General features: G+C 43.0%; 1 protein-coding gene and 1 long non-coding RNA gene across 9 annotated transcripts in view; one reads left to right on the forward strand and one right to left on the reverse strand.

Moving 5' to 3' along the window:
- Positions 1–21,773, forward strand: part of LOC126547844 (uncharacterized) — a 38,757-nt gene extending 16,984 nt beyond the window's left edge. For 5 of the 7 annotated variants that reach the window (XM_055063659.2, XM_050195864.3, XM_055063660.2 and 2 more), the window contains 11 exons: positions 3,835–3,951; positions 4,022–4,141; positions 4,218–4,322; positions 4,428–4,496; positions 4,577–4,675; positions 4,764–4,826; positions 17,474–17,597; positions 19,059–19,168; positions 19,242–19,343; positions 19,415–19,495; positions 21,529–21,773. In XM_055063659.2, coding sequence (XP_054919634.1) covers positions 3,835–3,951; positions 4,022–4,141; positions 4,218–4,322; positions 4,428–4,496; positions 4,577–4,675; positions 4,764–4,826; positions 17,474–17,597; positions 19,059–19,168; positions 19,242–19,343; positions 19,415–19,495; positions 21,529–21,744 — 1,206 coding nt within the window. In that variant the 3' untranslated portion in view covers positions 21,745–21,773. Of the gene's footprint in view, positions 1–3,834; positions 3,952–4,021; positions 4,142–4,217; positions 4,323–4,427; positions 4,497–4,576; positions 4,676–4,763; positions 4,827–14,353; positions 14,859–17,473; positions 17,598–19,058; positions 19,169–19,241; positions 19,344–19,414; positions 19,496–21,528 lie in introns of those variants that run through there. The other 2 variants (XM_055063657.2, XM_055063662.2) reach the window with 2 other exon arrangements.
- On the reverse strand, positions 650–24,352 carry LOC140213194 (uncharacterized). 2 transcript variants are annotated; one of them, XR_011890140.1, is made up of 3 exons: positions 24,160–24,352; positions 21,587–21,659; positions 650–724 (listed from the first exon to the last, which is right to left on the reverse strand). It is a non-coding gene; the product is annotated as an uncharacterized lncRNA (long non-coding RNA). The 2 variants fall into 2 exon arrangements; XR_011890142.1 differs by lacking the exon at positions 650–724 and adding an exon at positions 17,916–18,583.
- Positions 24,353–25,965: the final 1,613 nt, after the last annotated feature.

The raw sequence follows: 25,965 nt of genomic DNA on the forward strand, positions 1-25,965 counted from the left end.
CTGGCTCTTCACTACTGGAGTGCGCACAGCTGACTTACATACTTCAACTTTAAAATATTTTTGTTCCTTTTATATCGTGCCAAAACTAACATAGAGCTGAATGATTGTTGTCTCTGTTTACCTCAGGCAATCAGTTGCATTGGTGCCAGCATAGAAGTATGCTTGAATGCAAACGCTTGTTTAAAAAAGAAATCTGTCTTTAAATACTCACTGGGATGCGAAAAGTAATAATAATAATAATAATAATAATAATAATAATAATAATAATAATAATAATAATTGATCATAATTGCTTCCATACAGTCATCATCATCATCATCATCAATCACAATCTCAAAGCCAGACCACCCACAAAGTCGCCTTTGAAAAAAAAAACCTGGATCTGCACCTGGTGTAGCCTGCCATTCAGTGTGCAGATACAGAGGCGTCAATGTGTACACTCTTCCTGGGCTGGGATAGAATAAGATATTTAATCGTTGCACACATTTGTAATGCATTTCACTTATTGCACTAACACGGTTTAGAAATTAGTGCCATTTTGCTTTTTACTTTGCCCTTTACCTCCCAAATTATTTTTGAAGAAACATTCTCAAATGACCAATTTCTTTAGTGCTTTAATGGAATTGGCATATTGAATAAACACAAGAAGTGCATTCAAAATATATTTTACTGAAGAACACATGAAGCGGTATGAGCCTTTGTATAGAAGATGAAGTGCAGGAACCTGGGGAGGGGAAAAAAGGAGAATGAAGTTGGAATAAATGTAGACATGATGGACATCAGTTCCACAATAAAGCTAAATATAGTGTGTCCTTTTAATTAGAAATGCTACAACACAGACCAAAGAAAATGTTTAAGTAGAGGATACAGTTGGCTTCTCAGCACAATGATGACACCATTTTCCTCGTCGGCAATGTTAAAAACATCTATATTTTTTTTTAATGTATTGCAGCATCATCTGTGCATAAAAGAGAAAACTGGGCACATGGACTTGCTCAGATAATCTTTGGTAAGAGAAATTGGGACTTTCTGTCAAGGACGATCCCAGCTTGTCCACATAGAGGGCGTGCAAAATGTGTGGACGTGCTGAGCTCATCTACAGGAGGTAAAGGGGGTTAATGTATACGGGATTTGTTTTTCATTCTTTGTTGGACAGCAGCTGGGGACCTGTGCCTTCATGGCAAATGTCCAGGATGTATCATGCTGTCGGCTTCCTGCACTGCCATTTTGTGCCAGACGTGATGATCACCAGCGACACCCGCTGTGGTTGTTTAGTGGCTTTGGTGTTGTGCTGCTAAGCATGAGGCCATGGGATCAAAGCCAGGCCATGGTGGCCACATTTCAGTGGGGGTGAAATGCACAAATACCCGTGTACTTAGATTTAAATGCACGTTAAAGATACCCAGGTGGTCAAAATTAATTCGGAGTTACTTACTACGGATCATGGTTTTTGGTATGTAAAACCCCATAATTTAACCACTAAAGTGAGTGGCAGTGAAAAGTGCTTGGTAGCTATGTACTGTTGTGGCTATATATGTTGCAACAAATGCATGCACACTACCGTTAAGCTACCAAAGGTTGCTATTGCTTTATTATAATTGTAATATCATACAAGCCTAATAGGAGACAGTGCTATATTAGAGGGGGCCATTGCACACTTTTCCAGTGAGAGGCACTGGTTACTGTGGGCACGGATATAGTACAACTAGTTAGGTTAGTGAATGTCTCTAGAATCGTTTATCCCTGCTTACAACAGCAACACCAGCAATATATCCCATCAAAATTTTCTTGAGTCTTCAGAATTGTTTTTTTTTTCTTTTTATAGTCAGCATGGTCAACTCTTGAACATTTTGAAATTTATAACTGATGCATCGTCAATTTTAGTGACATGTTAATTCCCATCATTGTATTAATTTTATCCACTTGTAGTCATTGCTATAAAATTTGAGCTATTCGTTGCTCTCATGAAAGTTCTAACAAGCAGATCATGCAACTATTGTTCTCAATGGTCAGCCGTTGAGTCTTGATCGTTGCATAATTGGGTGAGAGCAGCCAATTTTAGTGAAAGTTTGCAATATATTCATATACCCTTATGACAAAACAAATGTTACTTGAAAGCTTTAGCAATAGTTGGTCTCACTCCCAAATAAATTCTTTGTGGACTATTTTTCATTGTGTCTGACTATTAAACAACTGAAAATTTTCACTTCACGGCAGCACACGTAGTCACACTTCCAGAACTTGAAGAAAGGGGGTTAACCGAGGCGCCCAATTTTTATTAATCATATCATAAGAAGCGAACAAACAAAGACACCAAGGAGAACACAGGGGAAATTACTTGTACTGACTAATTGAAATAAAAAAGTTAAATTAATGGAATTGAAAGTGGATGAAAAAACAACTTGCCGCAGGTGGGGAACGATCCCCTGTCTGCATTACGCGTGCGATGCTCTACCAATTGAGCTACCGCGGTGCTGTCTTCCCATCCACTTTCTGGGGTATTTATGTGTTACTACTAGAGCTAACCCTGGGAGTGTTAGCCAGCACCACCACTCACATACCTTGGCGGCGGATGTGGAACATCCTTTCTGCCACAGGCGTCACGAGTACATAATCTTTTTGGGTGAAGGCAACTGGTCAATAAACCCACACATGCTACCTGAAGGCATCAATGTTGCCGGATTTAAGACCCTCGCTATGTAATGAGCGAGAAGAAAGGGGGTTAACCAAGGGGCCCGATTTTTATTAATCATATCTTAAGAAGCCAACAAACAAAGACACCAAGGAGAACATAGGGGAAATTACTTGTACTGACTAAATGAAATAAAAACATTATAAATTAATGGAATTGAAGGTCCGAAAAAAATTGGGCCCCTCGGCAACATTGATGCCTTCAGGTAGCACGTGTGTGCTTATTGACCAGTTTATTTCACCCAAAAAGATCACGTACTCGTGACACATGTGGCAGAAAGGATGTTCCACATCCGCTGCCAAGATTTGTGAGGGGTGGCACTGGCTAACACTCCCAGGGTTAGCTCTAGTGGTAACACATAAATACCCCAGAAAGTGGATTGGAAGACGGCACCGCGGTGGCTCAATTGGTAGAGCATTGCACGCATAATCCGAAGATGTGTAATCGTTCCCCACCTGCGGCAAGTTGATTTTTCATCCACTTTCAATTCCAATAACTTATCATTTATTTATTTCAATTAGTCAGTACAAGTAATTTCCCCACTGTTCCCCTTGGTGTCTGTGTTGGCTTCTTATGATACTTCCGGAACTTGTCACTCTCGTTGACTCAATGCACATACCCTGCCTAACGCAGTGTTGCATGTAAGCCCTCCGTTTAACGCATTTCCTGCAATTCAAACTTTTTTTTTCGAGCAATCTTTTGGGCCCCTTCAAGTTCAAGTTATCGAGATTTGACTGTACTATTCTTATTATTATTACCTATTTTGTCATTTCACATAATTACGCATCCACTATTAAATTGTGTATGCACAAATAGAAATTGATGATGATGATATGTGGTGTTTAATGGCGCAAGGGCCAGGTGTGGCCAAAGAGCGCCATGCAAATAGAAATTACTTATAGACTAATAAGTAGCAAATGCAAATACCTAATGGACTCACATTAATCTAATAAAAAATTGTATAGACAAATACCTTCTTATCAGACTAATTAGGTTGTACATTAAATGCAACTATTAGGTTAATACAAATCTGTATTGAGATTTTTGCAAGGGTATGCTCACATATTCAGGTTAAATATAGCAGCAGCAGCACATTTTTTTTTTCTGGAATCCAGGATACACAATGCATGTTGCACTTGCAGAGTGACCACGGTGCCCCAATTCTATACTATGCCATTGCTAACAAGGATACGGACATTGTGAGGCTTCTTGTGTCAGCAGGCTGTCACATCTTTACACTTATGCGTGATGCGGACAATGTAAGTTATAGTGTATCTTGATACTGCAACTTGACAAGCTTAACTTTCACGTGTGTTCCTCCATGAGCAGCAAGAGATTCCCGTTCTTTTCTCTGCTCTTACCGCGGATATGAGCCCCAAATTGGCCAATGCACTGATGCCAAAGGACTTGCCAAGTCAGCGGGAAGTCATCAGAAGACTTTTGTACAAGGTGAGGACCCCGTAAATACATGTGACATTTTCAGTGTTGATCCGCTAAAATACATTCATCACTTGTAAATTTACAGAGCAGGACTATTCTGGAAGTTGCCCTTGAGAAAAGAATACCTCCAGTGACATTAGAAATACTTATATACCGTGGAGGTGCTGAGCTGCTGGCTGGAAGAAACCCGGTAACAATACAATCACATCTTTTGGTAATTTCGTAGTTCCTGGACAGGAGTAACTAACTGTCTAAGGACTAAGTATATAGGGTACTGTTTTTTGTTTTAATCTAGGATAACAAGACAGTGAGAGACATTGCTCAGCATGCTGAACAATATGAATATGTTGAAGCTGTTGATAAGGTAAGTTCCTATATTATTGTCACATGTCATCATTAAAATGTCAACTTGATTTTTTTGTGTGGCTGTTTTGAAAAATTCAGGTTGTTAGGGAGTGGGTGAAAAATACCGCAAGTTATCCTGATCAGCGGCAGCTACTAGCCTTATGTGGGTATGACCACATTACAGAGCTTTTTCCAAGAGTAAGAATCTTGAAAATTATAGCATTAGTTAATCAGATAACTACTGGCCACTTATGTGTTCTTCCTTTTTTTAATTTCTGCTAAACAGGACTCACTGATGCAGTTGGCACCTGATACTGTCAAATACCTGGAAGGTGTTACGGATTACCAGGTGTGGTATATGTTCTAGTAGTTACAAGCGCAAGACTGAGTGCAGAGTGACATGTTTGAATCTCCCTAGAAAAAAATGTGTTAAAGCAGCACTAAAGAGCAACATTAAATTAGTTTATATGTACTGGTAAAGTAGTCTTTCAATACTGTTATTTACTAAGGTAGAATACTGGGCTAGTTAGGAATTTGGAGTAGCGCATCAAAATTCAGGGAGAAAGAAAAGGAAAGGTTCAGGACCAAGAAAATGTGCAGATGCTCTTATTTACATTCATTTGAAGAAAAAAAGTCGGAAATCAACCCCCCCCCCCTTTTTTTCCTGTTTTTGAATTTTTGGTTAGACCTGGGCACTGGTATGTTAGCGTGACATCATGAATTTCAAAGTACTTTCATGTAGTTTGGCCATCTTGTTGCAGGAAAGGTTATGAAAACCTTACAGGTTGAGCCATCTTGAATGGAATATTGTCCTTCTTTACTAATAATTACTAGGCTCGAGTAAACACTGTCAAAAGCAAGGTTACTTTGCGTTAGTATTATGCTTTGCTACCATGTTACAGTAGCTGTTTTACCTTGCAATGATGCTTTGCTATTATAAATGCATGATTTGCTGATACAGCTTAACATTCCTCTTTAAAGAAAAGATCACTTCTCTCTTGTGATGTTACTCAAGAAAGGCTTGGCATCACCTTTGGATAACAAAAATTTACAACTAGGTCTGATCGCATTTTGGGAAATGCAAAAAACACCTGTGTCCTGTGCAGTGGGAGCACGTTAAAGATCTCCTAGCGGCCAGATTAATCCGTAGTCCCCCACTATGGCATGCCTCATAATCAAAATCATGGTTTTTGCACATAAAACCCCAGAATTATATTCAGTTCACATTATGGGTAAGCGTTCTGTGGAGCAACACAGTTTTAAAACCAACTGCACGCCCCTCTTTCTGTGGTCTGTTAAATTGAGCATCTTCTACGTGTAACCTTGGATATTCGATCACACCGAGGTGCCTTGCATCACCCTACTTGTGGAATAGGGAAGTAAACAATAACGTCGTAGTATATACATCCTTGGGTGAGGCATGTGTGGTTGCCACTTGGGTGAGTTTCGGCTGGCATAGTCTGTTATTTTGCTCATGTAGCCAATCACTGGTTTATCCTTCAAACTGAAATGCCTTTACTAGTTTCCCACTCTCCACAGGATGAAAGCATTAAAAACTACATAATGAAAAGCTCTGTGAAGTCATTGGAGAGCTTCAGTATTGCAACAAATATAGCCACTTTCAAGAGTGTCCAGGGCCATCAACTCTAAAAGCTTGGAGGACAGTAAATTGTCCCTTATTTTTTAGTTCTTATTGTGGTAGCAATTATACGGATACTCCAGGTGAATTTTTGCCATTAGCATTGCCTTAATGTTCCGTATATATTTATGTATATGTATGATATATGTTTATCTATGCTATGTATGTGAGATAGATGCTGTACTGCTTAACCGCCAAAGTTGCTCAGACCAGGTCTTAAGTTCATGACTGAATTATTCTTCAGAATATTTAGAATTCCAGTGTGACAAAAAGTCGTGAAACATTTCTTTGACAGTGCATGCCTTTTCTTTTTTAATCATCTCAGACTATTAAAAAGTGTCTAACAATATTAATGCTCACAATCTGAAAGTGATGTAACCTCATTGGTGCCACTCTTTATGGGCAGTGCAGTGGCACTTGTGTAATGCCATTACAGGCCTTACACGGCATGTCAAAGCTTATAAGGGAGCCGGAAGTTTTGGCACATGCGCATATGCCTCATCCGCAATAGTTTTACCCGCGTATAGTTAATCCCAGTTGAAAATAGCCATTGGGACTTCCAATTGGTCTTTTGAACACAATCGGACCCAATTGGTCTCTCAATTGGATTCGTTGGGACCCATTTAAAAAACAACAAAAAGAAGAAAAAAACCAAGCTTGTATGGGTCTTAACTTTGATATGACATTGATAGACTTGAAATTCATTTCGAGAAGCTTAGTCATATATGAACACATTGTGGAAATTCTCTGCAGTGACATACCAAGCATTCACCACTTCACTGTGAGATACATGACAAGTGCTATATATGTAAGAAAAGTTTGGTTGACCAAGCGGTGCCATATGGTTAAAGAGAAATTGGTAAAGTTTCGAGACAGATTGTTAACTTCACAAAAAGAAGCTGAATACTTTTCTGCTATTGATCACACCAAAATACAAATATTTTTTATTTGAAGACACATCATAATTATGCTATTATTATCAACTATTTTGTTGTTTCACGGCATTACTCATCCATTGACTGAGAAAGAGTCAAACAGCCGATTACAAACATATCTAGCTGTGCTTTATGTCCAAGGATATAATAATAATAATAATAATAATAATAATAATAATAATAACAGCAACAATAATAATTTATGAATACCTTCAAGTATGCTTAGTATGCTTACGCATTAATCAAGCTTATTGGACATCCATATAGGATTTATGATGGATATTGAAAGTACAAATATAATTTCTGCCAATTCTCTTTCTGTACTAGTTGCTTGCAACTGAAACAAAGTGTAAAATGTCACTGGTATGCTTCTGTGCTAAATTATGACAGATGATAATCTCCTGCTGTGTTCTCAAATGCTTGGAACATCTAGGGTGGTTTCTTCGGCTAGTTGGTAATTCATGATAAAAAATGATGTACAGCACGAAGGACAAGGACTGCGAGAGACGACATACACTGCGCTGACTTCCAACAATATTTTATTGCATTGCCACATCATGTGTATATATACAAGAGGGGGCATGCGCAGAAAATGAAAGGCAGTCACAAGGGGTGTTCTGACAGCAAGTCATATTACTAAGAACATGGTCACTTGAAAAAGACTACCATTACTACTTCTATCTGTTGAGATACATGACTTCACTAGGGGTCAGCACAATAGAGGCGCAAATAACGCACACACTACCCAGTTTTCTGATGAAATCAGCTTCTTTAATTTTTTGCGTGAGCTGCGAGCTGTGTCTTGCTAAAGCGTCCATATCTTCAAAGAGAGGCACGCACCGCAGTCCCGGCAATGGATGCCCAAGCGGCCGTGAACAGTGTTATGGACGTTGTTACAGTGCTCTCTTAAATGATCGTTTAAGCACCTGCCTGTCTGTCCAACATATTTACTGCTGCAAAACAGGGGAATCTGGTAAACCACATTCGTTGCGCATGTCACAAAACGTTTTCTGTGCCCGACCGAGAAACCACTCTGACGTGATTTAGGCGCGTTGACATGTTTACAGAGCCTTGCCAGCTCTTCCAGGGCTGAGAAAACGACTGTGATTCCTGCACGCTGCCCAATCTTTTTTAGCCTATGGGAGACATCATGCACATACAGCAGCACTCCAAACCTGCATCTTTCAACCAGCTGGTTCCTTGACTGAGCATCACGTTTTGTGCGCCTCAGAAGCTGTTCCGCTATGGCTGAAATTAAGGCCAAAGGGTAGCCAGTCCAAGAAAGGCGATCAACCTGTGCAGCAAGACTATGTTGCATCTCGTGTGAGCAAGGTCGTAGGGTGCGGCCGGATGTGGGCCTCTCATGATGTCGTCGAACTCATCAGCTGCCTTGATCGGAGGAAAGTGCTGAGACGATGTGCAGATACATCCCACGTTGCGATGTGATGCGCCGCAGATCGAAGAGGGCTTCTACTTGCGTGAACCACACGGCGGGACTCTTCGGCCAAAACGGGGGCAGCCGCACCTGGGTACAGTGAACTAGAAGTATTCTAGTACACTGTAACCTGGGCAACCTGGGCATTGGAAATGGTGTCCATGGCAACGCTGGGAGCAGGGATGTCAGCTGTCACTGTTGAATGGGGCTGAGGATCCGGGACGTCGTTGTTGGACGTTGTAGCGTTCGTTTCGTCATCCATCACGTGTGCTTGCTACGTCCCGGTCACCAGGCCAACCAGGCTATGGGGCTCCTGCTTTGCCCAGGGGGCGCTGCGAAAATGGTGCTAAAAAGCGCCCTCTGCCCTGAACTGGGTAGTACCAAGCTCGGTCGTCTGCTTCGGAAAGCACGTTTAAAATATGGGCCCGCCACTTTCAGTTGTGTTGTACCATGGCTTGCAGCGAATATCGGGCTCCGAAGATTTTTTCAGGGGTGGCACGCTGCGTAAAGGCACGAAATTATGCAATGCCGAATACGTGTATGCCGTTAAAGAAATAAGCAGCGAAGTTTTAGCGCGGTATCAATCGCAAGTGAAGCGAGTCGCATACGAAGTTGAACTTCAGGTAAGGTTAACTTGTACGCTGCTGGATTCAGGTGCACAAAGGCGAAGAAATGCTTGTTATAAATGAATTCACAGCAGCGATAAGCAGACATCATGTGTACGGAACTGCTTGAGCGCACGACGGTACGCACCGCGACGGCAGCGATCTTTCAGCATGCCGCGATGTACGAACTGCTCGAGCGCATGATTGCACGCGCCGCGACGGCAGCGGTCTTTTGACATGCCGCGAAACGGCGGGCCTCCTGCAATCTTTGTTGACTGCATGCCGCTAAACAAGTACTTATGCCTGCGCTGTAGTAGCGACCATCTGTCCCTTTAGCAACGGTTAAATAACTGATGCAAAGCATATGAGCTCGCAGTAACGTACGTGCGAATCGTGCTGCAGCGCGAACTCGTGCGCTGCTTGCTTGATGTAGCTTTTAATGACAGCGCTCTAACATCGATGTGCTGCAATCAATACTACCTTGCTGCGCTGCCTCAACGTGCTGGCTTGAGGTCAAGGATGAGCACATTTAGCTCTCTAACCTGTGCTGCTCGATATAGCAGCCATGCCTGCTGCTATGTTGGTCTGCCGTCGAGACTGTAGGTGCAAAAGACCGATTTTTAGCAACGCAGATAATCAAGCAAGCTGCAAGACAAGCGAAGCAGTCAGCCTGTTGCGAAGTTTCGCTTACCCAGTGTGACGAACTGCAGTTATCCAGCACGCCTGACGCTCCGCTTCTTGAGGCCTTGAAGGAAAACGGTAGAATCTGATGTTGGGATTCAGGCCTCCTTGTTCATGGCAGCCCATGACGCAGCAGTAACGACGGTGACGCTTTTTCGAGGCTGAGCAAGGTCTCTCCGGATCGGCGTCGCCGATTCCTTCTGCTTCCAGCATTACGTCCCACGGCACACGGAGAGTCCGTTTTCGTTAAGCTATAGGCTGCGGCCAGCTTGCGGCGTGGTCTGTGAGAACTGACGAGCCTTTTCGCACTCGCAACAGGGCAGAAAAAAGTGCGAATAAATGCAAAACTCGGGCTAGAAACGTGCTTCGCCACAGCCAGGGCTCAATACTACCCAAACTGGTACTACCCAGATAACATTTCTCGCCACCACCAGGCGCCGCTACTATACCTCAAACTTCAGCACAAGACGCCTATAGGGGCGCGAAATGCGTCCGCTATTGGGGGCGAGCTCCACCACTGGAAAAGCTGGCGCCATCGTCGGCGTGACGTGGCATGAGGGATCACGTGGACACAGCGGCTGCGTCGGCTGCTTCGGAAGTGCCGAAGCGAGCTGAAAACAAAAGTTTAAAGTCCCATCTGCGCTGCGGTTCTGATTAAGTGCTGAGGCTTTACCGCCTTGGGTGTCTGCTTGACAACATTTGAAAGTACTATAATAGGTAGTGGCTGCCTTTAGAGGTGTGCAGCATGGTAGACTCGGTGCCGCAGTGCTGGACGTACGCAATGGAGCCCTGCGTCAGCCTTATTCACACGTAGCCGCAGGACAAGGAGCTGCATGAAGCTTGGCTTGCGAAACTTAGAACCGTTAGAAAGCCATCGGCTACAACTCAGGTATGCAGCAAGCACAGACGTGCGAGAAAAATTTCTGCTACGGCGCCGGGACTGTGTGATGTTCGGTGAGTAGCAGAAAATGTGCACTGAGACGCTCGCTCGTGCCCGCTGCCGGGCTAATGTCATGACGCTTTATTAGGTCTATGTACTTGTTGGTACTAGATTCTGGCAAGTTCACTAGAATGGAAAGGGAGCGGTAAGAAGCGCATTAAAGAAAAGGCATGGCATATATGGTCATGTTTGTGTTATGAATTAATGCACTGGATTACGAAAAAGATGCAGAGGGAAATCGCATGCTGAGAAGACCGATAAATATACAGTGCGACGCAACTTGAGAAATAATATTGAAATGTCCAAGAATTTAGAAGACAAGAAAAGATTGAATCGTCACGACAGCACATCACAGTCGCCGTAGGCGTCGAAGTCTTTACAACGAAATTATTTTAACAGTTCTGACAGCGTCCACGCAACAACGGTTGCTAGTGTGCTGTTAAATGCTCATATGCTGCGGCCTGAAGCTCACGACACGGTGCGAAAATGCGCTAACAGCGAAAGCAAAACATTGTGCATGGACATATGCATGCAGACGCGCAGTCGGTCGCTGAACCCGTGCGATCGCTGCATTGACGCTTCATTCTGTTATGCTCCATTTGGTTATACAGACAGCCCACTATAAGAACATATTTCACATAGTTTACTCTCAGCGTGTGCCTACCTTTCACGCAAGAAGCCGGTTCGGGAGACTCCATCACGGCGACCGCGGGCAGTGGCGTTCGCTCTACGTATTCGGTAAAGAGATAGCATCTGTAAATGATTCTGTGCGTTCAGTTTGCCCAAGGTTACTATATCGACAGTCAAAAACTTCCCTCGTTTTGAGAGTACCTACATAAGTTTCCAGGAGGGCTGCCGCATGGTGTTTTTATTGAGCACTGTAAGCAAAACCTATGAGGTGCGCACCCTGTGATCCCTCATACTACGCAAGGGAGGCGTTTCCGACAGATGGCGACTCCGTAACTCCTCGCCGCCAATACCGTAATGCACGCTTTAAGTAGGCGGCGATATTCCAAATGCGCCGCCGTTCCCTGCTGCAGACGGCGCGTTGTGGGTGTCTTGTTTCACTTCTGTGGCATCTGGCGTGCCCCCCAGCACGATTTGGTTTCGGTTTCCCGTTGCCCTCTTAAAACACCACGCAATAGGAAAACAACAAAATGCATCTCGAGCCGCTGGAGCACCAGTAGCTCGACGCGCATCGGCATCTTGTGCCGCAAGGATCCGCGTGGCGCTTCTCATTACGTAGATGTCAACAATAGTTGTCTCAAATATTTTAGCTAATTCAGATCGTATATTTTCCCGGTTAGTACGTTTTTTCTCGCAGTTTTTTTCCGAAGCCCATTGACGAAGTTCTACTGTACATGGAACAAACCGTAACTAACCTATTAAAAAGAACTCGCCAAACTGACATTGCCTCAAGGGGTGTCTGTAAGGCTACACAAGCTGTACATACTTGTCTACAATGATTGCTGCGCTGCATGCCGCACAAGGCGTGAGCCTCGTCGCGGTCTTTTCAGAAAATGGTGCACTGACAAAGAATGTTTGTGTATGTGTTTCAGATGTGTCTCTTTAACACACAGCAACTTTGGATTATGTTTATGTAGGAGTTCTTTACCGTCATCAAGATTGTGGACAAGATTCCTGACATTCCTATATAGTATTTGTGTATCCACAGTGAAAGTGTTTTGTGATGTGTGTTTAAGAGAGGAAAAAAACTATGTTAGCCCACAGGGCCCTTTCCGGGCCCCGTGATGCGGGGTTTCCTTTTTTGGGTGCTCCTGAGAGCTGCACCGATCCTTTGGCATCTGAGACACCGGTACACTTGGTGATGTATCCATCAAGGCCTCCGCCGAGGTGCTAGAGACAGTTAGTATGTTTCCCAGTTAGTACATTTTTTATCTTGTTTTTTTCCAAAATGTATGAACAAGTTGCTACTCTTTTGCAAAATGTATAATTATCCTTGAAATACTATCTTAAAGGGCCCCTGAAATGGTTCGGACAAATTTTGTAGGCGTGTAGGGTACAGCTTAAGTAGAACATTCACACCACAATTTAAGTGAAGTGTTACTGGAGCTACAAGCGATTACAAGTTACCCTCCTCTCTAGCCATGCTTTTCCCCCTCAACTCGTTTGCCAAGCGATCGGGGCTAAGCTCCGCCTTCACTGGTTTTGCGTCACGATGTGACGTCACATCGTCCACTTCTGGTTGTTTTGGAGCCCGCCCCCGCCTGCGTGAGACCTCTCCGCTAGCCGCTTGGCCGTCGACCCCAAGCGAGAGCTATCAAAGCAGTGTGCATTGCGATCATTCTGTCGTAGCGCCGAACGTGTCTGGTATTCCGGTAATCACACACTAGCTGAACGTTTTGGCAGAACGGTGGAGGCATAAACTCAAGCTGATGAAGGAACTTTAGCGTAGATGTACATGAGCTGCCTGATCAGTCTTCACGGTCCAGCCACCCGTTGGCGCAGAGCTTAACCACCCAAAGAAAGAGCTAATATTGCTCTAACCAAGTGTAAAACATTTTAAACATTTACAAAAACAACGTGTTAACGATTACACTGCTGCGAAAAATTTACACCAGCAGCAAAGAAGAATACGTTTTGTTACTGCTATTGTGTGTGGTTGAGCTCTATGCCACCAGGTGGCTGCACCGTGCAGACCATTCACATTGGTGATTCTGTTCATCCCTTGAAAAGGCACGCAAGGGGAGACGGCCAGGCCCTGTCCCCTTGCGTTTGCGTTTATCCTAATACCGGACTCGCGAAACGCTATTGCGTTAGTAATCTTCCGGTGTAAAGTGACGGCCGCAATCGCGCAGATCCTGGCGCTGATCGGATAGCGGCAGTCCGATGCGCTGCAGCCAGTTCGCTCGTCTACTGGTTTGCAGAGGGACACGATGTTGCAGCTTGACATATTGCCAGTCGCTCCGTTTGCAGTCCACAACGCAACAAAATCAAATCATAGCGCTCGCGAAAAGACAGACCGACAGTGACGACAGAGCCCTCGTCAAAGACGGAGCACGTTGTAACACAAGCAGACGACACTTGTTGTGTGCCGGAAGTGCTCAAGTGTACTGAAAAATTGTTCTTGTGCATTCCTTTTATGTTACTTTCTTTTTATAAAAACAAATTAACTAACATTTCAACTATTACGATCATCATTTGTTTACCATAAAGTTGAAAAAATTATCGATCATGCGCCCTGGTCAGCCAATCGGACAGCTCGCCTCACTGACGTCATATGGGTGATTTGCATCATATGGGTAGGGGCGGCTTAAAATTCCGCCGTGCAGTGTGCTGTGATCGGCAGCGATGTGCATTTTTAAAACCTTATAATAAATTACACGCTTTACGCAGAGCACTTAGATGTGTCAATTAATGATCAGAAGGACCTACTCTAACGACTCAGTACGTTTGTAGAAAATCGTCAAAATCGTTTCAGGGTCCCTTAAAGCAACATTCTTCACTCGGACTTTGCTTTAGAAGATGACATAATTACAGGGTGTCATAAAAGTTCTGCACTCTCCGAAAATCAGTTATACAAAAGTCTCTGTTTATTTCATCCTGTTTCTAAACTACTGTTTTTATATGTGCCTTCTCTTTTCCACCGCTGATATGCAAATGTACATTTTTGCTCTTAGGATGACCATAACCAGATATTTGCAAGCCGGAATGGAAAAGCTTTACAACAAGGAACTCAATGCTGCAGAAATTTAGTGAAAGCTTGGAATTTCAATAAGAACGGTCTATGATGGTATGGAAAGGCTAAAATTGACCGGATCTGTCGATGATAGGAAGCGTTCTGGAAGACCTAAAGTCATCAACAGCACCCCAAATAATCACGAAAATAGAGGGGAAAAATTCTACAGGACACCCATAGATTTGTGCATGAAATGGTCCAAACTAAAGGATTTTCTGAACTTTCTTTCATAATTGTGAAAGAGATCCTGCAGAATTTCCTATAGAAGGTTCAGAAAACCCATGGACTGACTGAGCACATGAAAGAGACCAGGGTCAGAAGATTCAAGGTCCTGCTCAAACACTTTGGCAGCATGGCACGCTACCACTGCAATCTCTTCACAGACAAGGCTGTGTTCAACATTCAACACTTTGTAAACCACCAAACAATAAAGCATTGACAGGAGAGTATGCATTTGGGCTGGTTTGTTCATGATTACGAGCGCTGTTGTCTGTGTCCCTCTCCTCGTCCTGTTGTTTAGCGCTGTTTTACTGCTCGTAATATTGACAGGAAGCCTCAAAGAAGCCAACCTCAGTGGAAGGATTACCTCGAGTGTTTTTCACCCTCAATCTGTGATGGTTTTTCGGGCAGTCATTTCTGATGAAAAGATACTGTTGATTTTCTTGAAGCAGAGAGTGAAACTTAACAGCACCATCTGAAAGATGTCCATAAGAAGGAGGTTCTGCTTCGGGATGAATAAAACTTCACAAATTGTCAGTGAAAGTATCAGAAGATTTGGCTCCAGCTCACAAGGCAAAGGTGGTGTAACAATGGTAGGCAGAGAACTTCCCCGACTTCAACTCTCCTTCAGAATGGCCTCCAAAGAGTCTGGATCTAAACCTTCTCGACTATTCAGTCTTTCCTGTGCTAAAAAGCACAGCTTGGTCTATTCTGCATAGGAATTTGACCTCTCTTCGTCAGACGCTAGAGAAAGCTTGGAATGAAACAGACTACTGCATATCCACGTAGATATCGATTCATTTGTGAAGTGGCTCAAAGGTTGCATTTGCGCGAGAGGCGGACTTTCGAAAAGTAGATTTTTTTATGTACGTTGTATAACATGCTATATGCGCATAAAGGTGCTTTTTGTTACAATGCATCGCGAGCTATTTATGGGTGTTTATTTGAATGTGGGAACTTGTGCCACACCATGTATTTCTTTTGTTCTCAAGAAATTGAGACTTTAAAACGTAATTATAGAGCCAACAGCTACCTAAAAAGCAAAAAATGTGAGACACGAGGTTTTCATGCAGTACTCCTTCAATGTCAACAATATACCTCTGAGATGATGAATGTGGTTCCAGTACTGTCAATCACACAAACCTATACTGGCTTCAAATACTGAGATGAAAAGGCAAAAAGAAATGGTCTAAGGCTGTTGAAAATCCAGCGGCAAAAAATTTAAAGAAAAAGAGAACTGTATGTAGGAATCAGCACCATCCCTCTGTGGCCACTTGGGGATGAAACATCCAATGTTCAGGGTATGTCGTTCTGAAATGTGAAACAATGCCAGAGTGTTCCGAAGAAGGTGTACACTAGGAGATGGGTTTCAATCTGGCTTTATGTGTCGCCACTGGCAATCACCACTTGTGGTGCTGCCAAGCATTCTTTTTCTTTGGGGGGGAAGGGGGGCTGCTACAAACTCGTGAGGGTTGGCTGAGTTAGAATGGGCTAGGAGGAAGAGGGAAATTTAGAAATATCTTGGGGAGGGGGTGTAAGGCTTCTCATGGGGGGGGGGGGGGGAGAGGCAGGGGTGAGGTTAGGTGGATGTGTATGAATGTGTGTGTTGTTCTAGCACAATTTTTACAGCCATGGAGTTGTTGTTGGTGAAAAACCCTTCATGGGTTTCTTGCAAGATCTGGTAAATGATGAGAAACTGTTTGTACTAAGTGAATGTTTGCTTTAAACAGAGCTACTTTTATATGGGTGGCTGTATATGAAATGTTTGTTGTCTGGAGTATGGGTGGGAAGCAGGTTGACAGTTGGTTTTTATTGAAACTAAATAACCACTCTGGATGTCTGATAGATATACAAAGCTCTTACTTCAGAATTTCTCATTGATATCCATGGGACATATAGCAAAAATTTAAAGACATCCCACAAATGTCCGAAAAACCAAAGTGGATGTGCAGTGACCATGGATTGATCACTTCAGATGCTTTTCCTAATTTCGAATCCTCCTCTAATAAGCTATTCTTTTACATGAACTGTCTTGATAAACAGACAAAATGCACTTTATTTTCTAACCACTGCCTCAGCCATTCCCACACAATTTTACTAAAAATGCACTGATGTAGAGCTCTTGATTACGATGACTTCTTGTGATAAAAGCCAAGACAGGAAAATATGGTGCATTTGGCCAACCACAAGTGCTTCAAAAAGCCCAGTAGATGTGTCTAATGATCACTTTGGTAGGAACTGTTTCCCTAGCCAGTGGCAATGCTATGCCATGCCAACAACATTATTATCAGTTTCCACAAAGCAGTCAATCTAAAGACATTATGACCATCCAAGCTGAAATTCAATGTTTGGAATTGTTTCCAGTGATTTATAGATATAAAAATTAATGCAAGAATTATGATGCACAATATTGTAATGCCGCACCGGAGGAGCATGGAAGAGGAAGAAGCGGTGCAAGGTTTTTGGGTGATCGGCTGTTTCGAACTGTCCCATGTCTTCTCTACCCTTTTCTCTGTAAATAAACTCATTCTACATCCGTAACAAGTGGTGGAGGTGCTGTGTACTGGACACCCTGGACAACCCAGTCCTACAATATCTTCGAAGAAGCAGATATGTGGCTGGACTACCACCAGAGCCAACAAGTATGGCCGATCACCCAAAAACCTCACGCCTCTTCTTCCTCTTCCACGCTCCTCCAGTGCGACGATGCATTTTCCTCTGGGGCTTTAGTTGAGCTCAACAGATTTAGTTGAGCCCAAAACTAAAACATTTAATCAACCAAAGTACAAAAGTGGAAAATTGTGCTGCTTTGGTGGTGCTAAGCCTATGTCATTGCTTTCAGGAACAGATTGCAGAACTCTCACGAGCTGTTGAGGATGGAAACTATGAAAGATTTGAAGAATTAAGAACATACAGTTCTGCAGTGTTCAGAACAAATATATCCTGGGAAGCATGTCAAAAGGCAAGTAGCTTATCATTAATATGTGAGCTATTTTGTCTCAGCTGCATTCAATTATACCAATACCAAATTGCCCCTCATATGGGGATAAGCAAGTTTTTACAATGCATCAAAGAAAACACTGTTGTGCCTTCCTGCACATATCATCTTGAATTTTCATAGCAACTCCGTTTTGTTTCTAAATTGGTGCAAGTGGCGACACAAGTTTAAAATAAAGCATTCAGGACCCAGCTAAACATCAGTTATATAGGATGTTTTACTACAAGCAGAGAAAGTCGAGACCACACTTCAAATATTATGTCAGTAAATAGAACTGCTTGAAAACTGGAAAAAGAAAAACTTCTGTTTATTAGATCACAGATTACATGAAGTTATTACTCATGCTAGCCAGTATTATCTGCTTGGATTACTATCCTGCAGTAGTCATTGCTGAATGTGGGATGTATATGTACTGGTAAGAGTAGCTAGCCATAACAGCTAGAATGATTCCACTGAAAACTGCTTGTCAAACTCGTGGTATGCTAGTATTGGATCCCTGGAGCAGTTTTAGCCCAATTGTGCCTTCATAGACCCATGTTTTTTTTGGTGCACTTGTTGTTGGGCCACTGTTCCTAAAGGGGGCCTGAAACCCTTCTTGAAACTGAACAATGTCATATTGGAATAAGTGCAATGCCTTTCAAGGAATGTTTGAAAAGGGCCCAATATGAAGAGAGGTATAAAGAGTGTAATATTTGCTTTCCCAGATCCCCCTCAATGCTCAGTTCCTGTCAGATGGGTTGATGCTGATAGCAGTGTTCTATCCATCACACCTTTCTTCTTTCCACAGTTCTTATGGTAGCCCTTAAAAGCTGGTGTTTGATACTCGAAAGGGAATGGTGACAGGATGGGCATGTCCCCCATATCCTAAATGATTTGAAAGGGTGTGCATGCATGCACCCAATGGCTGGAATCTAACAGCTGTTATGCTTCTTGTAATGTCATCACTGATGTTGCCTAAGGGGGAGAAAAAAAAAGAAGCAATGGGTATTTGGAAAATCACATAAAAGTGCAAGTGATCTGTTGTGCTAAATGTAGGTTCCCAACTGCATGCTACAGAATAATATTTGGCTTGCATGATCTCAGCAGCATTGTCTAGAGATCGTGAATGTTGTCTTATCATGCTTAAAAAATGTTTTAGTGTAGTAGGCTTGTTGACTGCAGACCTCTATAGGATTTTAATCATAGAAACCCATTTAAATCATAACTAATACTTTCTTTTACAAAAGCAGAATTAATGGAATCTTGTTTTACTGTTGCACAAAAGGTGACTCTTGGCCCCTTTGAAAAATTTTCCGATAGTTACAGTTTTGTATGAACAATACAGCTGTCCAGCTTGGACCTGAGCTGTCAGCGTAAAGCATATTGTAGGTTCTCTTGATGTTTTGGTATCATCAAAGCTGTTTTAAGAAATTTTGTGGCTTCCAGGGAGATGGCCAGCCACTTCTTCATAGAGCTGTGCTGTTCAACCGTCCCCATATTGTAAAAACAATTTTACACAACGTTCCTGCTGGTCAGTCTGTGGACACCCTTTTAGATCAGGTAGGTTCACTGCTCAAATTGACATGTTCGCTGCTTCTCTTATCAGCCCTGCAGCTGCCGGTATTTTTTACAGCATCACCGTACTGCCCTCCACTATGCCTATGCCATGCCTGATGGCGATCATTTAATTAAGCTCCTCATGAATGCTGGCTGCTCTGAGCACACGCTTGACAGGGTAAGCTGCTCTGACAGCACACTTTTTTTGTACAATTTTTATTTATTGGGAGTGCCTTTTTCCTTCTCCAGAAAGGAATGGAACCATTAGACTTCAAGATGCGTTGTGGGTCACCTGCGATGGAGGCACTACTGAAGCATATACGCAGTAAGGTAAAACACACCTCTTTCATGCTTTGGTAAACATGTTTTTTCTATGAGCACAGCTGCTTTGCCAGATATGTTGGAAAGGGACATAACCTAGGCCATAACTAGGGGAGGTGTTATGGCATTGGAACACCTTAAACTTTTTTTTATTGCTGATATTTTTAGTTCTGGGGAATCCCGTGAACATCTTTTGTTTATAACTACTAACTAAACACTTATAACCAGTATAATTATTTGTCAGAGTTGTCACCTATTCATGCTAAAAAGGTCATATGCTAGCATGATCGTTAAAAAAATTTTTATGGTTTTGCATGCCAGAACTCTAGTTATGAGGCGCACCGTAGTGGGAGACTCTATTAATTTTGACCACTTGGGGTTCTTTAACACCTAAATCTAAATACCCAAGCATTTTTGCATTTCGCCCCCATCGAAATGTGGCCACCACAGCTATTATGCAACTCTTCACTTGAGCTCAGCAGTGCAATGCCACAGCCACTGGGCTACTATGCAATGTCACAACCTTCCAAGATGGCCTCTGTGGGCTTCTAGATTCTGTCATTACCCCCTCTGACAACCACAAATGTGGAAGAGTAGTTAGTCATCACAGTCGAACCTCGATATAACAAGCACGCTATAACAAATTATCGGCTACAATGAAGCAATTCCAAAATATTTCTCATTTATATCAGCATGCAAGAAATATGCACTTCAAATGAATATTGGATATAACAAAGGTATTTTAGTGTCGGATGCAACTTCACGATAACGAGGTTGGACTGTATTCAATATCAGAAGTGTGCACTTAAGTAAAAATGCAAAGGCCAGTGTATCACAACTAGAGCCATTACTGTGCAGTAGTGGGGCTTCAGTGGCTGCTGTTCATAAATAAAATGAAGCTTTTGAGTTGCATACATAATTTTTTGTACAAGTTCAGTGAGCACTCTCTCTTGATTAGGTATTCTGACTGTTATCCTCTTTGCACTTTGCATTGAGCTAGTCAGTGTGCCAGGAATGTTTCACAAGTCTTATGCAGGACTTGCAAAAGATGGCATAAAATAAATCCACTACATTAAAAAAATTTTACTATTATTTAATACATGTTTAGCTGTTTTCACATAATAGCTTGATTGGTGATGATTGATTGATTGATGATGGTTATTTTTCACATTCCTGACAGTTTTCATAAAGTATAGTACAAATAATGTTGACTACAGGGGGGTATATAAGTGTCCACCTACTGGAGCGCCCACTGTACCAGTGAAGAAGAGACTAACTGGGGGCATCTTTCTCTTTCTCGCTTGTACCCCAGGCCAACCTATCGGCACTTCAGCAGCAGCCCCGCAGCCGAAATGGACATGTCCATTAAGTGGACGGTTAACAAATACATACCCCCCTCCTCAGCCTTTTTTTAATCCAAGTATAGAGGACAGTTTGGTTTGTGCACATTACAAAGTATATATTTACCCATATATATTACCCATTCTCCATGTAATGAGGAGGGAAGATAACCAATGGTCATTAAGGGTTACGGACTGGATTCCAGGGGCAGGGAAGTATAGCAGGGGGCGGCAGAAAGTTAGGTGGGCGAATGAGAATAAGAAGTTTGCAGGGACAACATAGCCACAATTAGTACATGACCGGGGTAGTTGGAGAAGTATGAGAGAGGCCTTTGCCCTGCAGGGGGCGTAACCAGGCTGACGATGATTACCCATTGCCCATATATTTCTTTGCAGGAAATTAATGTCTAATTATGGCCTATTTCTATATTGCCAGTAGTTTTTACAAAGAATCTTCAAGCTTTTAAAATTTGGAAACTCGTTAAAATTTGGGCTAGAGGCTTGTTCCCATGCCCAATTAATCAGTTTCCAGAATACGAGATGAATATGAAACTCTAATGAGTGCTGATATTTAGAGTCCTGGCACCCTAAGTGTTGAAACATCTATGCACACAGACGTGGCACTATTCTGCTTTCAGATTTCCATTTCTTAGATTCTGTTGCAAAGGATCACATCTATACTACAATATTTCATTTTTTTAGGTACCTCTTGAAGAGTCAAGGATATGGAATTCCAAAAAACATCATAAAAAATACTTGCCACAGTGCTGTCAAGGGGTCGAATGCAAATTGCCCCCTGTACCACCGAAGCAGATCCATGCAACTGGGTGTTCCTGCCAAGTTGGTCATGTGCCAAACAAAAATGCAATGCAAGGCCAAATTGACCACCGTGGCACTAGCTGGTGCACCATCTTGTAACATAATTAAATTTTCTTTATTCAACCAAAGGCAAGTGTCAAATTTGTGCTGAAATGAAACTTGGTTTTGTGCTTGTGCTCCTCCTACATTTTATGGACCATCTTCATTATTTTGGAAATGAACACAGTTACAATGCAATATGAATTTTTTTTCCACACAGGTCTCTATACAAAGGTCACTAAGAAAGTATTGCAATGATCTTTTTTTTTTTTTTTTTTTTACATTGGCTCAAAATACTTTACACGAGTCAATAAATTGATGCCTCCACTGGATCAAACCAGCCCTCTCATGTTTCTTCCCATATTTCTTAAGGGAACTGGACTTAGCATCATCCCAAGTCCCAAGAAGTTTCTCCTTGTTGGAAAACCTTTTTCCTTTCAGCGCGTTCTTTACATAAAGGAACAATGCGAAGTCACACGGAACAAAGTCTGGGCTGTACGTAGGAACCTCCACCAGCTTCAGCTTAGTAGTTGCTAAATAATTCATACAAGCTTTATAACAGTGTAAAGGTACATTGTCAAAGTACAGAATTAATGTGTCTACTCGTGAACCTGGATGGACGTTTTTTGGTGCATTAACTCTGGGCAGACATCCTTTCATGTACCACTTCACTGTGACCATCTTCAGTGTCTAGCATCATATGCTCCATCACACTTTTGATAATAACAAAAATGGCAGTTTCGCCCAAAGGTGAAGCATTGAATGTGATAGCAAAGTTTAGTGTTGTGCTCAAGGCGTCTCGGAAAGCTCGCATGATGACGAGCACGACCAACGATGTTGCAGGCCTCGAATCTTGCTGGTGCATGAGAGTGGCGTTGGTGTCCAAAGAAAGGATTAGATAGGTTTACCTGGACGTACCGTACATTCCGCTAAGACCAGTGTATGCTCCATGGTGTGGTGTGCACACAGCTGCTGCTCAGCAGCAATGCTAATGTGTGTATGCACAATGCTCATGCCAGCAGCAAAAGCCGAAATGCTGCCCTGGCACCGGCAGAGCAGACTTGTGCATGTTAAAGAAGAAAACTAACCGATTACTGTTACAGTTAATAATTACTGCCTCACGAAAGTAATTGAGCAATAACTAAAAAGTCATCAATTACTTTAACATTACTTTCCTCCATACTTTTATTAACATTGCACAAATACAGTCAATCGAACGAGCTGGCCTGGCTCTTTCAATATGTCCTGTGCAGCCCTTCATGTGTTGTTTACTTTTAGAGCGCAGCTCTTGGGTGCCTGTTTGTGTGGCGAGCGTCAGCACTGGCATAACCAAGCAAACGAGCACAGTGAAGGATGCAAGAGGGAACGCGAAACGCAGCGGGGGATGAAAGACGTGAGGAGGAAAGCGGAGGAGGAGGGCGTAGCGAAACAATTAGGCAAAAAGTGAAGGAGGAGGGTATGGCAAAAGTGTGAGAAGAAAAGCATGGTGCGGCTACAATGACTACAAGATAGCGCCAGAGTAGCGCATGTCGTCTGGAAGGTCTGTCTACGGCTGCTGCTGTGAATCACACCCATGCATCATCCATGGGTTGCCTCTCGTATCTACAGATTAGCAAGGCAGTCACGCCATACTTCGCTGCGTTTGCAATGTGCCACATGAGACAGATTGTCTGCACCAGCCTACCACAAAATGAAAATGCATATAGAGCTTCACTCATATTCCACATTAGGGAGTATCTTAATCATTGGTGAATTTTTACAAATTTTCTTCAGTAATTTTCTGTTGTTTTCTTGTGAAGCCATCTGCAGTGACACTGAAAGCTTGCTCGATATGCGAGCTTGAGAGAAGGGCTGTATTGTAACATACAAACACCTTGATCACAAAATTATGGTTACTCAATGCCTAAATGCTCATGTCTGGGTCTTTTATGAAGCGCAGGGCTTCATTGTTGCTGGGCTATAGGGGGAGGCACTCTCGCCTGGGCCAGTGAAAAACTGAAAGGTCATCCATAGGTTTTTCGTGACAACAATGTCCAATGTCATAGAAGAGCCACTTCAATTTGTCACGCAACATCTGGTGGGCCTCCACCCGGTGCCCTTCACTCGTTTGCCATTTTAGACTTAAAAACCTAATTTTAACGTATGCAAGCAGATCTTCACGTTCCATGAAAAGGTGGCCAAATGTGTAATGTAATTTAATATAAAGCTGCATATTATTCAGCCCCAAGAATACTGTTTGTGTTACAATCACAAAAATAGGTGCATACAAGTCACACATGTCAAACAGAAACACATGCATTTGACCAAAAGCTTGTCTGTAGCAGAAAAGTCACAGACTGCACTAAGTGAAGAAGAATATAGCAGCAGCTCTTAGCACCTGTGAATGCTGCTTAAAAGAGCTACCAAGGGCGAGAGAGAAAGTATTATTATATGAGAAAAGCTCTGACGTTGGACTTCCAAGAGAAGTACACAAACCTGCAAGCCTGCCATTTCAGGTCATGGAGGTGTAGCTGCAAGATGCCGATTGTGGGAAAGAGATAATCTATGTACAGTCTTGGTCAAAAAACTTGAACCCGCTGTGAACGGTCGGGGAGCGGCTGCGCTCCACTATCGCGGCGCTGCCGCCGCCGGCGCGCGCCGCTGCTCGCTTGCGCCGAGGATAAAGAGAGCGAGGGAAGCATGCCTCTTACTCTCAAGCATGCTTTGATAACAGGGCTCGTGAAAAACTAGTGCAGCGTTCACTTTGCCAGCTGCGAGGTCGTCTTGCGGCCGCCGTGGTACGGCGCTTCGTGCGAGCAAATGCGCTCGTCTGGGCAAAACTGCCCGGCTTCTATGCAGCGCATTATAGTACAAAATCTTCCTAATTATCGAAATTTATTACAATCTTATCCTACACATTCAAAGGTGAGAGCCCTCGCATTATGCTTTTAGATAAACATTTTGAATGTGTTTCTAAGTGCGATAAAAACAAAAGATAAATATAGACCAACATCTCTCAGTGCTGTCTAGCGTTGTTCCAGGTTTTATTATAATACAATCATCGATCGTTTAGAAAAGACCAGAAACAGCAATTTCGACTACAAATTGCTCTCTTGGGGAAGGGCCTGTAACCACCGTTGTAATACGTTGACTGCACTTCTCCATTAAGGAACGACCAAACGAGTGCGTTTGGCGTTCAAGTTATTTAATTAAACCCACAGGGAAGTTATGATTTTTTTTTTTTAATTATGGGGTTTTACGTGCCAAAACCACTTTCTGATTATGAGGCACGCCGTAGTGGAGGACTCCGGAAATTTCGACCACCTGGGGTTCTTTGACGTGCACCTAAATCTAAGTACACGGGTGTTTTCGCATTTCGCCCCCCTCTAAATGCGGCCGCCGTGGCCGGGATTCGATCCCGCGACCTCGTGCTCAGCAGCCTAACACCATAGCCACTGAGCAACCACGGCGGGTTGAAAACTTTTCGGGACCAGAAGTTTGCCCTGCATCGGTAGCCGATTGAGTTAGACCCATTCCCTGGGCATTTTGGAAAGTGCCCACTACCTCGCCTTTTTTCATATCTTCGTGCATACTGCCTCATTGTCGTTAGGGCCCACTTTCATGCACACATGAGGCCAGTGTAGCTTCATCCCCTTTGCATTAGGCATCACGCGTTTGAATCGCCTAAAGTAGACCAGGGCCACAAGATTACAGGATTCTCTCATAGTGAAGGCGTCACACCGGCGGTGCTGTCGCTGTCACAGGTTCACTGGAAGGAGTATTTTAGATATAGTTTACTGAGGTATTGTTCTTCTCTACTGGAGAGGGCTTCACAGGCAGTTTAAAAGAAAGGGCTATACGTAGCGTCCTTTCAACCAGAGACCTTGGCTAGTTTACAGTCAAGCACATGGGTAAGCTGCAATTGTTCGGGGCAACCACAGACCAAGCCACACACAATGCCTTGAAGGCATGCTGCCCCCTGCGATTTCGTCGAGAGACGCTGGTGCCACCCTGAAGCTTATGTTTTCTTGATTAATTTGCTACTTGTGACATTCATGATTACAAATTCGAGATGCCATTGTGGCACGTTATTTAAAATATCATTAAGCTGCTGAAGTCAGATCTCAGCTACGATCCTCGCAAGGTGCCCTTGTTCGAGCATGCGCAGGGCTATTCACAGCGCTGTTCCTTTAATTTGGTCCCTGAAAACAATAACTAATGATTACGATACTTGGAATTGTGAAATTTGAGCCTATCACGTTTGACAGCGGTCGCCAGAGACCCCCACCCGCTCATCCAGCA

The sequence above is a fragment of the Dermacentor andersoni genome, chromosome 1, assembly GCF_023375885.2.
Source record: "Dermacentor andersoni chromosome 1, qqDerAnde1_hic_scaffold, whole genome shotgun sequence".
Classification (NCBI taxonomy): domain Eukaryota; kingdom Metazoa; phylum Arthropoda; class Arachnida; order Ixodida; family Ixodidae; genus Dermacentor; species Dermacentor andersoni.